At 50.1% G+C, this 12,676-nt stretch overlaps 1 protein-coding gene across 1 annotated transcript in view; it reads right to left on the bottom strand.

Annotated features, from left to right (window-relative positions):
- Positions 1-12,676, bottom strand: part of LOC125757379 (uncharacterized) — a 55,238-nt gene that overhangs the window by 21,786 nt on the left and 20,776 nt on the right. The window contains exon 3 of the mRNA XM_049412932.1: positions 7,965-8,160. Coding sequence (XP_049268889.1) covers positions 7,965-8,160 — 196 coding nt within the window. The remainder of the gene's footprint in view (positions 1-7,964; positions 8,161-12,676) is intronic.

Below are 12,676 nucleotides of genomic sequence, written 5' to 3'. Positions count from 1 at the left end.
TTTATTTTATTTATTTATTTTTTCACTTTTGAGCCTGTCGTCTTGCTTACCTTGCTTCTTTTGTGAGCTGTCGTGCAGCTCTATCCGCAATGTATCATCGATTGTGGTCAACTTCTTTCAGCAAATCGACTGTCTTTTGGCCAGGCTTCAACCCTAATGATTTCAAAACTTTGGCACGTGCGATACTGCCATCATTAAACGAAAGAATAGCACCCAATGTTGCAATCCTTAAGACTGAAGCCTATAAAACAAAGCCAGCAAAGACTCCGCGACGCAATTCCGATCAGCTCAACACTTCCACCGCACAGTTTGCAAGCGCAATTCTGTCTAACTGCATCACAATTAATATTCATGTCCATTACAGCATACCCGTTTTCAACCGTCACGCGATTCTCCTCGAAGGACGCTGAAAACGCTTCGACGCTTCGACGACGAAGAGCTTGTTGGTTCAGCGTTCGGCCCCTCAGTACGCCGCTGGCAATTATTCGCATTTACAAGAAAACTGTATTGGTTGCCGCGAAATTTAAAAGCTTGCTGAAGACCTTCTTTACCCTCAGCATCTCAACTTATTGACATGGACGACAAAGGCAAGGTGTAATGAAGATAAATAGGAGCTAAAAGTGTTCGAGCAGACGCAGTCCGAAGAACAAATAAGGATAAAAAGGGGCACAGCGTCTTCAGATCACCTTAGAAGGCACCCGACAATTCCTTATATACAGCTGCCTCCAGACAAGCATTTTCGCTTTCGTACACGATGTGTTTCTTTTTCTCTCTCTCTCTCTTTTTTCCCACAAGAATGGACCGTCAGCACCAAGCGCATAGGAGGGGCTTGTCGTGGGGTTCGTGTTCACTCACTACTTCGGAAAAACTGGTTTTGAGCCACAAAAAGAGCTGTCTAAGAAAATCACGAATACGGAAAATATGCACAAAGGGTTACACTTCTGGAATTGCAAAGAAAAAAAAACTTTTTTTTTTTTCTAATTTTGCCTTACCCTGTTCCCCTAAACAGCTTCGCTGCTCCAATCCGGCATATCTCACGCATTGTGGGAATCGATTTCATGCGAAGCAGAGCATACAAGCCTATGCCGGATTTTTCGCTTTGAGCCAAGCGTTACGCGATGGTTCGACGTCTTCTTCTAAATTGAGTAGTTGTGCGCATATCGCGTGCTTACAGGCACGCCGATTACACTGGCGTGTAGAGGGTAGGTCATGGTGGGACGTTCCGTCGGCACTCGAGTTAGAGCAGAGACGTCACTTTCATCACCACGGAGCGCACGCTACAGGGCGATAATGTGCGTATCATACGTAGCGGTCGTAGGCGTATTCCCGCGAAATCTCGTTTCGAGTCTCGCGTTCGCGAAAATATCGGAGGCCATACTTTACGTTTTCGTTCAATCCCGGGTGGTGGCGCTGCAAGTAACTGCACTCACTGTCATAGGCGTGCGCACAGGGTGGGGGGGGGGGGGGGGGTTAACACATGTAATACTGCACTGAGCTAGTAGTAATATTGCGTTGTACTGCAGAAGCGTAGAATCGCATCAGGAGTCACACCATGTGAATTGCGCAACGAGTGAGCGGTTTAAAAGCCCACCTATTGCAAAGAGCTCAGCCGTAATTGATCACCATCATAATCAGTCACAGCATAAACTAAGTGTGCAGCTGCGTAAGTGCGCATATTGCCTGATGAACGCGTAGTGATTATACTTCGCTGATTCGCAGAATGGTGAATTGTGGCGCAATGGGCACTTCGCTACTGCACCTTCAGTAGTCATTCTACGAGAGTTTGAAACAGCCAGTGTTAAGCGCATGTACTTTCCTTTCCTGGCGGAACGGTTGAGGTGTCCACGGAAACATAGGCGTGCGCACAGGGGGAGCAGGGGGGGCGGCCACCCCCCCCCTAATCACCTGACAGGGGGGGCGCAAAATCTGCCCCGTACATTGACCCTTCTAGTCACCTAAGAGGGGAGGGGGGAGCAAAATATGTCCCATACATTGACATAGTAGGTTGGGGGGGCGCTGCAGTGAACCTTTGCCCCCCCCCCTAATGGGGAACCCTGCGCACGCCTATGCTCACTGTGAAATTTCCTCTATTTTAGTTCACATTTTTCGTTACTTTTTGAACCAACACGTAGCAACTGAAGCTAGTCTTAAGAAACAAAGGAAAACCAATAGAGTTCTAAAAGGTGACACTAAGAATAAAAACCCACCATCTACAGCTGCGATTCGAACTCGGGCCTTTTGAATGGGAAGCGGCCATTCGACACACTGCAGTACGGATCGCAGCGCTGCAAGCGGATTGACCCTGTTTGGGCTTCACTTTTCGAAGCTCGTTCCGAGCACTACCCTGTTCTATTACACTCTAGCCGAGCCTCGCAGCACTCGCTCTCGCCCGTGACGTTAATACGCACCACGTGATTTACTCCGGCGGTAGATGTGGTGGGAGGGTTCGAGCAGAGGCGGCAGGCTGAAGCCCGAGAGCCGCGAAGTAAAACACACGCTCCGAGTCCCCAGCAGAAGTGCCCCTGTTTATAGGCAGTACACCCTTTTTATAGTACATCCTATAGAGGGCGCCTCATATTTGACTTTGCACTCGCGCCCTCTACAGTAGCTACTCGTGTCACTGCGCCAAAAAAAGCGCGGGGGTAGGTTTGATTGGTTGCGGCTAGGTTGCTCGCCTACTATACATCGAATGTTCGTGACGTCACCGCTTGTATCAAGGCTGGTGCTCAGCCTCCGTGCCGCGGAATGAAGCTTGGAGTCGCCATGGGTAGACCCAAAAAATTACGCATTCCTGAGGAAGAAGCCGCGCAAAGAGAACGGCGCCCGACGCATGTCAGAAAACAATCGTAGACGGAGAGAGAATTCGGAATAGGCCTCGTGCGCTCAGTTGATGGCGCCACCGCTCTCCGAGTGCGCAGCGCCAATGCGGCCACTTAGCGTATTTTGTGCGTGTTCCCTTCCCGATGCATAGCTCGAAGTTGTGTGCGGTGAACGTCGATGCGTGAAAATGGCAACGCAAAACGAACTCCGCTTGCTTTTTTGCGGGTACGGACGAATAGCAAATGTTCAGGAATACTTCAAACGAAGTAGTTCGCTTCGGCGTGGCGACTTGTATGTCCCTAATCACGTTTACTTCGTCAGATAAGAACTGCACAGTGCCGTCGGTCCGTCGGAAATATTCGGAAAATGCGCTGCACAAATAAAGAGCGTGGAGTGCGACGTCCGTTTAGAAGCGGGTAAACTTTTTTATTGACATACGATAGAAAATACTTTTAATCGGCAGCCTCGCACGTCGCTTGTCATATATGACTGGCGCGCATTAGCCGAAAGCTGGGATAGCAGAGAGAGAGAGATAAACTTTATTTACAATAAAAAATTCTTTTGGGGGGAGCCCTAGTCGAGGGCCCCACTGGCCTTGGCCGCCTGTTCAACCTGGTCGATCAGCGCTTGCTGATCGGCCAGGTCTGAGCTGGACAGTCGCGCCTCCCACTGCTCCAACGTGTGTGTGCTATCGTGCCTGTGTGTGTCAGGTGTGGGGGGTGTTTAGAGCAGCCCCAGGTAATGTGATAGAGTGTAGGGCTTCCTCCGCACCAGGGGCAGGAACTTCAATAGCACGTAGGGAACATGGCGTGTAATCTTTTTAAGTGGGGATAAACCCCAGTTTGAATTTTTTCTCCAATTTATTGCCTCCTCTCCTGTTAGGCGTTTGTCGGGAGGGGCGTATACTTGTCGGGTAAAACGCTGATGGGCAAGCAGGTCTTTTGCGATTGTGGGGTTGTAGGTGTCAGAAGGCGCGGGGGTTCGGAAATCTGCTGAGGGGGCCAGAGCCTGTGCTCGGAAAGTTAATGCACGAGCCGCGGCATCCGCCCTTTCATTTCCCTCCAACCCTGCGTGAGCCGGGCACCAGAAGATTGTATGGTCGTTATTGACGCGATGCTTTATTAAACCACGGCATCCACTGGGAATTCTGCCTCGTAATAAGAGACGACAGGCTGCCTGAGAGTCCGTGACGATGGTGCTGTCATGTCCTTTACGTTCAGCGGTATGTATGGCCAGCACGATGGCCCTGGTTTCCGCCTCCGCCACTGAGGAGTCTCTGAACGAGAGCGCATTTACTATTTCACCATGTTTGTCAATCACCACCGCGACAAAGTTTTGATGTTCATGACGTTTCTTTAGAGGATGAGGTTGCCTGTAGGAAGCGACGTCCACATAGTAGACGTCTTCCCTGTTCAGGCGGCGCAGGAGTGCGCGGAGCCACGCTGTGCGAGCCCTACGTCTCCCCTTATGGCGCTCTGAGTGCATGTTCCTCGGCAATGGGGCCACGTATAAGTGGTCCCTGTCCGATGGATCAAGCTCCTCGAGCTCCTTGCCCACATGCTGCGGGTAGGGTGGAATTCCAACCCTCTTTAATATGTCTCTGCCAGCTACGGTCTGGCTGAGAAATGACACGTTAGCAACGATAAAAAGATAGAGGCCGCATGAAGTGCCCGTCTCTTAGTTTTCTAGCGCTGTTATAGTACGTCAAACGCTTTGCTAAATTATAGTTTCGAACATGTGCAACTGTGTTTTTCGTCTAGGTCCTCTGGTCATAAAGCCAATCCTGAGGCCGCCCGGCCCGACAGTCGTGCGCAGCCGAGAAAGTGGGCACTGCAGGGGACCCTCTTGCCTCGAAATGGTTACCACAAACCTCCGTTCGGGCTAACAATAATAAAGATTACAACATTTCCCGCCAAAGGGGACCATGAGGCGATGCGAAGCCGGAGCACTTGCACGATCGCGTTCCGTTGGCGTTCGTTGGGCATGGTACCGACCTCGCGTCGTGGAACGCTGAGGAACGCTATGCGCGTCTTGTCTTCCCTCTAGCCTGGCCGTTAATTCTCACAGGGCGAGCGGGGAACGCGGTCGTCAGGCTTGCGAGAGGGGGGCAGCGTAGGAGAGGAGAGACAGGGGGAGGGGACGCCCATGCGCTGGTGCTCATTACGGCGTTGCGCAGGAAACAATTTCGGCATGTCTAGCCCGCGTTTCAGAGGAGTGGAAAGGGGGAGGGAAGTGGAGAGGGTATGGGAGAGGGGAAGTGGAGAGTGGAAAGGGAAAGATGAGAGGAGGAATGGTGAGGGGAGTGGAGAGGAGGTGTGTGTGTGGAGAGGGTATGCGCACGCGCAGTAAGGGTGGTCACGCCGCACACCACCACCGGATTGAACTCCGCCGTAAGATACTTCGCATCTAAAAGGAACAAGGGAACCAACAATGTGTCAATATTACCTGTAACAGTAGCGTAGTCAGATTTTTTCTTTTTTTCGGTGGGGGTTCAACCATACTTTGTGTATGTTCGTCCGTGCGTTTGTATCTGTGCATGTAAATAAATGCAAAATTAAAGAGAAATTCAAAACGCAAAATTTAAGGAAAAATTGGGGGGGGGGGGCAAAGAAACCGTGCGCAGACAGGACGCGTTAGCTTATCGGACGCGTCGAATGGCTGCGTTCCAACGTTTTCGCCGATCAGCCTTGCTCGACTTCCATGGAAAATGATAAAATTGCACCTTCGGCAGTTTCCCGGCCGTGTTCTTCAAGCTGTTATGATATGCGAACACACATGAGCAGATAGATGTCGACTTTTTTCGCCGCGTACACACGCTTGTGCTACTAGGGGCCGTTGCCAACGTGCTGCGGCCAAGCGCGGCTGTGCGGAGGAAACAGGGACATTTTATCAGCAGCAGCGCAGTGGCGCTTCATGTCCGATTTGAAACAGCGGCGCACGAGGCCTATACCGGGCTAATGAGGAAGCAAAACGACATCGACGAGCCGTATCTCGAAAACGCGGCAGATCAGTATGATGATGATGATGATGATGACTTGGGGCTATTCCCTTTGTATCGGGCGGGCAAGGTTAATTTGCCCTAGCCAGCGAAGAAAAAAAAAGAAGAAAGAAAAAACACACACACACACACACACACTCACAGCACCGTAAATAAGTCTGTACGGCTAATTCACTGCCGCTGCGTCGCTCGCCACCACCGCACCAGCCTTGCTTTGGTGGTGCGAACTGCTGCATAGTTCACTGCACCAGCCGTTTCATCGCCTGCGTGCAGCACCGTGTCACTCGTGCGCGCAAACCCCAGTGCCTCGGGCAGAGTAGTGCCCTCTCGCTGGCGGGGGCACAGAGACGTACAGCGTAGCACAAGGTGGGGGATGGTTTCCTCTTCCTGCTCGCACACCCGGCATAAAGCCCTCGTGTCGTCGGTAGCTTCGTCGAATCGACGGCGGTACACAAGTGTTCGCAGTGCCCCAGCCCGCGCTTCAAACAAAAGGCCGCTACCCCCATTTGTGTCGTAGATGCGTTCCTTTTCTATAACACTTTTGTGCTTGCGGTACTCCGTCAATGTTGTCTTGGAACACATCGCCTTCCGCCACTTTTCGTTTTCCTCTTCCCGTACTTGTTCTTGAACGGCCCGAGCCCATTGGCACTCCCTGGTTGCCGTCACGGGCTTCGCGAAGAACCCGAACTTTCGGCGGAGGGTGTGCAACCGCGCAGCCCATTGAGTCCTCGTTCCGGTCAAGTGTGTGTAGCGGAACAAGCGCCGTGCCCACCTGCGGTCGTTCATGAGACGCAGGCGGCCCTCGTAGGCGATCTTGCTCCTGGCTTCTCTAGCCTCATACGACGACCACCCCACGTCTCCTTGAATGGCCTCTATGGCAACTCGCCCGTGGCAGCCCAACGCCAGTCGACCAACCTCTCGCTGCCCTCGCTCCAGCCACTGTCTAGTTCCTGACTGGAAGGTCAGCACAGCATTGGCAAACGAGAGGCATGGGACGTGCACACACTTCCACATTTCTCGGACCAGCAGGAAGCGGTTGCAGCCCCAGAGACTTCGCTTGCGCAACACGTTCGCCGCTTTGCGTGATGTCTGACGGATGTTTTCCTCGTGGATGTCTAGGACATGGCTCGATGTGCTCAGCTGAACACCGAGGTACCTGTACTCATCTCTCCACGGAATCTGCCCACCCTCCGGCAGCGACACCACCGCCGATGTGTCCGTGCCTGCGAACACCAGCACCGCTGATTTCTTGGCGTTGAAGCGCAATCCGAGTTTGCTCAGGTGATTTGCCGATAGTGTGACAAGATGCTGCAGGTCTCCCACATTGTCAGCCATTAGAACAATATCATCGGCATATACCAAGCCCGGCAGTCTCCAGGGCACGGGTGTTCCGCCATAGGAGTGAGCTAGCGAGAATCCACCTCCATCCTCCAGCAGCATCCTCTCCAGGCTGGCTGTATACAGCATATACAGCAGCGGCGACAATGGGCATCCCTGTTTGAGACCTCGCATCACCTTCACTGGTTCAGCTTGAGCTTCGGCAAAGCACGCAACCACCGTATTGTTCGTGTATAGTCGGCGCAGTAGACTGACCCATGTCTTCGGCATGCCAATTTGTGTCATACAGTGAAACAGCGGGTCATGCGGTACGCTATCATAGGCCTTGGCGCCTCTGGCGGCAGATTTTATCCCTAGATGAAACTCCGGCGTGAGGCGCGAGTTTCACGACCAGAAGAGGACTATTGAAGGGCAGGAAAAGTACGCTAGGGCTCTAGTAATAGGTTCCCAAGATACATAGGTAACCTACGCCCTTCCGAGTCTGTCTCATAGATGGTGTCGCGCCACCCATAGGATTCTTATGACACCGTGTGGCAGAGAAACACAATTCAATAGAAACAGCATAACTCCTTGAGACGGCAACAAAAAAAAACAAAGACAGAAATGTCGAGAACAAGCGCTGAATTATGCAGCACCAGGTAGCCCGAAGTGTTACATGTCAAAATTCAAGGCATTTGTCCTCTTCATTTTCTGATGTTTTTGTTCCCGTCTGAAGAAGACGTGCTCAACAAACAAGTCAAAGTAAGACGTTATCATTCTAGAACAGAGGCGTGCGACAGTACATGCAGTGAGAACCCGCTTCGTATACCTTCAAGTTTAGTAGTTCTCTCACGAACTCCAGAACATGGATGCCTTCCACATTCTTGCTCCTCCGAGTTAAAAGGAGCGATTTATTTCCCTTGTATCGTCGCTCCACTTTAAGTTCGTCCTTTCCAGCAAAGTGAAATTTCACGTACGTTTTTCTGAAGTCGTTGTACTGGCCAAGGAAAACCGGGTAGGTGTCGCTGAAAACAGCAAGGAACGCCATGAGTTGCGCTAATAATACGTGCTATATGTTTACACGTGCGAAGGGAACTGAAATACTTTTAGTTGTGCTTTGTTGAACATTCCGCTCATTTCGGTCCGCAAAATCATAATGCTAGTTACAGTAAGCCTTTCAATAACGGAACTCCCACAAGTCTTACTACGGATTGCCTAAATGTCTTGCTATGAAGACCAATGAGAGAGGGAATTAAGTGTGCGTAAGGCGAGTTTGTGAGAGATCGTGTGTCTGCGTCTGCAACGCAGTGGGTAGAGCTCCCGGCACCTATCGTTGCGGACCGAGACGTCGTGGACTAGACTCCCGGGTCGCCCGAATACATGAAACTTTTCCTTCTGGCTTTTCTTTCTCTTCTGTTGCTGTTCATTTTAGCGACGTCTCTTCCGTGACGGAAATGATGTCAGAGAAGTCCTGGTGGACCCCGGCACAAAACACTTTCGTGTTAATAAACAGAGGCAAGAAGGACAGAGAAAAAACACAGAGATGAGAGAAAAAGAAAGAAAGAGAAAAATAAACACGAACAAAGAATCCCGCCCAGCTCCGCACTTCCTTCAGGCTTGGCACCGCTAGTGCGAAGGTGCCGTAAGCTTTTTCTCAACCGCGACATTCGGTGCTTTGTTTTGTGCATAAATTATCTATCTTGCATTCATCGACGTCTTGCTGTAGTATTCCGCCTTGCGCGGCCGTCTTGGTTTATTTCTGTCGTAATATATACTGACGGGTGCAATTTAGGTCGACGAATGAACGTCCAGCGGAAGGTGCATCCCGCGACTACCGAAACGCGTCAAATATGTGGCATGTTTTGCATGAAATTTTCCCAAATACGAAGCTTTCCTGACACGTACAGTGCTCCATGTCGACTTTCCATGTGGCTTTTATTCCACCATCGTGAAATCTTGCAATTAGGCACTCATACAAAACGCTCTTACATTTGTTTTGTACCGCCGGCTCACCGCATTCATATATGGTTCTTATACGGGTTCTTCAAAATTTCAGCTTTATGGTTTTCTTAAAATTTGCAGAAGCCACGTGAAAACCACCTTTGCAGATAGTTATGTATCCTGGGGGACACAAATTCGGACAATAATTGCCGCTGTCAGCCGCCCAATTAACTAAGGTTGAATAATGAACTTTTTAGTGGCTGCAGTAAGCGGGCACGTTTGTATTGAAAAGTTGCAGGCAGTCGCGTTTCTGTGATGTTCGAGTTGGAAGAATACTTCTAGCATGTATGTGCTCCGAGATATCCCGCTGCAAAGCTTAACTGCGGTTGCATGATTACGCGCGCAAGACAGTGAGCACTAGCGTAAAGCTCCTCCTCAATGTGCCGCGGCAGTTGCGTACGGCGTTTAATCTAACAAAGGGTTGATGTCATAGGCGAAGATGATAATGGTTACCGTTCCAACTGCTAGCGATAGCAGGCAATGCTGCTTGTCACATCAGGGAGGAACATTGCGCCGATCCTCACCGCCTTAATGCGTAATCATCCAAACCACTGTGAAACCTTGCAGCGGTATATCTGGGAGCAGACATGCTAGGAGAATTCTTCCAAGTGGAACTGTGTAGAAACATGACTGCCTCCAATATTTTTAATACAAACATGCTCGCTTACTGCAGTCGCAAAAATAAAGTCACAGTTTCGCCGCAAGGGCGAAGCAATGAATGCGATAGCAAGAAATTGAAATGTCGCACGAAGAACAAGAAGCAGCTCGATACTTGCAGCGCGCCGCTGAAGCACAAAGAAGGACGCCCTAAAAAAACGCACAGGCATGCACAGGGCAAGCGTGAACTAGCAACTGTCGCAGTTGTAACGTCTATGTGCTTGAGCAATGCGCTGCAAATGTCGACGATGGAGAATCAGACGCTCTTAGATATTTCTTCTTTTAAACTGCGGTGCATGGAGTGAACCATAGAGTTTCCTACAATACTTACTAGAGGGAACTCTGGCGCTAGTGTCTATGGGAGCTGCAATGCATCGCGCTTCTGCCAGCATGGGAATCATGGGTAGTACACGGATTTGTCTAAATTTCCTTCTTTCGGCTCCGTTTGGCTCCGCGTCGCCTGTATCCGCTTTGTCGCAAAACGAAGTTCAGCAAAAATCAGCAGTTTCAGTGCACCACTTTAACTTCTTTAGGCTCACCGATTCAAATCTGGTCACGAAGTTCACAACGATCCATTCTTTTATCCGAAAGAAAACCAAAACATAGCAATAAACAAAGCCATAAGTGCGTTCGAAGCCCACAAGCACGAAGACTAGGCAAATCCGTGTACTACCCATCATTCCCATGGTGGCTGAACGACCGCAGCGCCAGAGTTCCCTCTAGGTCTATGGAGTGAACCCCTGCGTCTCCAGCCACACGGGGGCGTCTGATGCAAGGTCTGCCTAGAGTCACTGGAAAAATTTCAGAGTATCGCATCTGTTTTCCGCGCGCCGCCGCCGACGCGACTGGCTTACTCGCATCACGTGACCTCTCGCCGCCATATCCCTTCCAAGCGCTTTGGGTGCAGGCGCGTTCAATGCAGAGCGTGGCCGGACATTTAGCAGTACCACGGTACCAGAAGTACTTCGTCGCGTTTTTAAACGCGTCATGGAGACAGAAATTTTTTTTTTCGGTGGGGGGGGGGGGGGGGGGGGCACGGGCCCGGTGTGCCACCCCCTCGCTACGCCACTGCATGCAGATGCGAGAAGAGAGTAGCTCACCATCAATCGAACGTTACTGGTGAGCTACTCTGGGAATCTCGTTTGCCGTGTGGGAAAAAATTAATGTCAAAGAGCGCCGTTCTACGTGGCTGCATAGTTGGCCTGAACGAATTCGCCCCCCTCGAATAACACTCCTTCCTGCAGTGAACTACACTAACTTTGCTGGAAAAGATCTTATGCGACAGGATACTTCACCTTTTCGGTTTGCTATGGTCAGCGATATTGAAAACTATATACCTTTCTATTTGCTCGGCTCTTTATATCTCGATCTGTTGAACAGATTACGCATGCTATCCGAGTTATAAGCGTGCCACGCACGAGAGCGATATCGAATATTTATTAAAATAATAACTGTTTACTGGTATACCTTGAAGGCAATTGTGGCATGATCTTTGGCATTGCACAAAACAGAAGCGTGGAACTCTGTTGATAAACTTGGTATAAGGCAATGTTATCAAGCGCATTTTTACATTTGTTGCAAAAAAATGCTGCTAATGGTGCATTGCACCGAGCGTACCCTTAAAATACTGTATAGTTGGTGAGAAATGGTCACAGCCAGGGGCGTAGCCGGGGGGGGGGGGTTCACCCCCCCCAAATTTTTCAGTTTTGCTGGCTTATATATACACGCGCACATACAAACGCACGCACGAACATACATAAAGTATGGTTGAACCCCCCCCCCCCCCCCGAAAAAATTTCTGGCTACGCCCCTGGTCACAGCAAAAAAAAAAAAATGCAGATCTCACGCATCGAGGAAGTCGATTTTATGCGAGCCCTAGGTCTATATACATACTGTGTTGCAGTAGCATGCGCTTTAAAAATTACGGGATGTGCTATCTCTGATCAAAAGAACATAAAGCACCGTGCCGAGGAAGTTTTAATAAGAGTGCATTATGAAAAAAAATGCAGCAGTGCAGAAACCGAACCCCAGCTGTTTACGCGCTGGCAACGCCAAAAAAAGGAACTGTTTGTCGGAACAGAAAAAAATATTTGCAAATACATTGGGGAATATTAGGGAGACAAGAAATAGGAAATGAAACGATTAAGTAGTAATGTCAATAATTTTTGATGGCCTCTTTTCTACATTTCGTAAGATAAGATGCACCTTACCTACCGCACGCCGATTTGCCCGTGCGTTCGGCTGCTGGCGTTCCGAATCAAGACGTCGCGAACATCCAATTATCGTACACACACAATTTCTATTACACATATCAACAGTTGAACAAGAAGCACGGTGCGCAAGCAAGCTATGCATCAGCGATCAGTCGAAGGACGCAATGTTGAATGTCTCGATGTCGTTCGATAACGTTCTCGAGTGCAGTGAACCTGAACACCGACTGCAAAGCTAGCGCAAACAGTCAAGATTCACCAAATGTCGAAGTAAATGGCATCTTGCACGATGTCACTGCGCTAATGCAACTATGTTTACAGATCCGGACCTAGCGAACACGCCCGGGCGTGACACGAAGAGAGACCGATGAAGCCATGAAGAGAGTTCGCGAGCACATGGCAACATTCGCCGTACGTTTCATTAGTTGCACTGCTAACTGCGCAGTCGATCCATACCTGTCGATGACTCGAAATCACTTCTAATATCCTCTTGAAGAAACACACACACATAATGCCGTTCTGCCGAGCGTAACACGGCACTGAGGCTAAAAGATCGGTCACTTCTCAACACACGCTAGCAACGCGCCGGACGGTCTGGAAGGGACATGGCCGCCGCCACCCAATGTTGCCCGCGTGCAGCCTACCTTTGCGGTACTCTGATTTTCCAGTGACT

This window comes from Rhipicephalus sanguineus, chromosome 2 (genome assembly GCF_013339695.2).
Source record: "Rhipicephalus sanguineus isolate Rsan-2018 chromosome 2, BIME_Rsan_1.4, whole genome shotgun sequence".
Lineage (NCBI taxonomy): Eukaryota > Metazoa > Arthropoda > Arachnida > Ixodida > Ixodidae > Rhipicephalus > Rhipicephalus sanguineus.
Note: the sequence above shows the minus strand (reverse complement) of the source record. Positions and strands in the feature narration are given on the sequence as shown.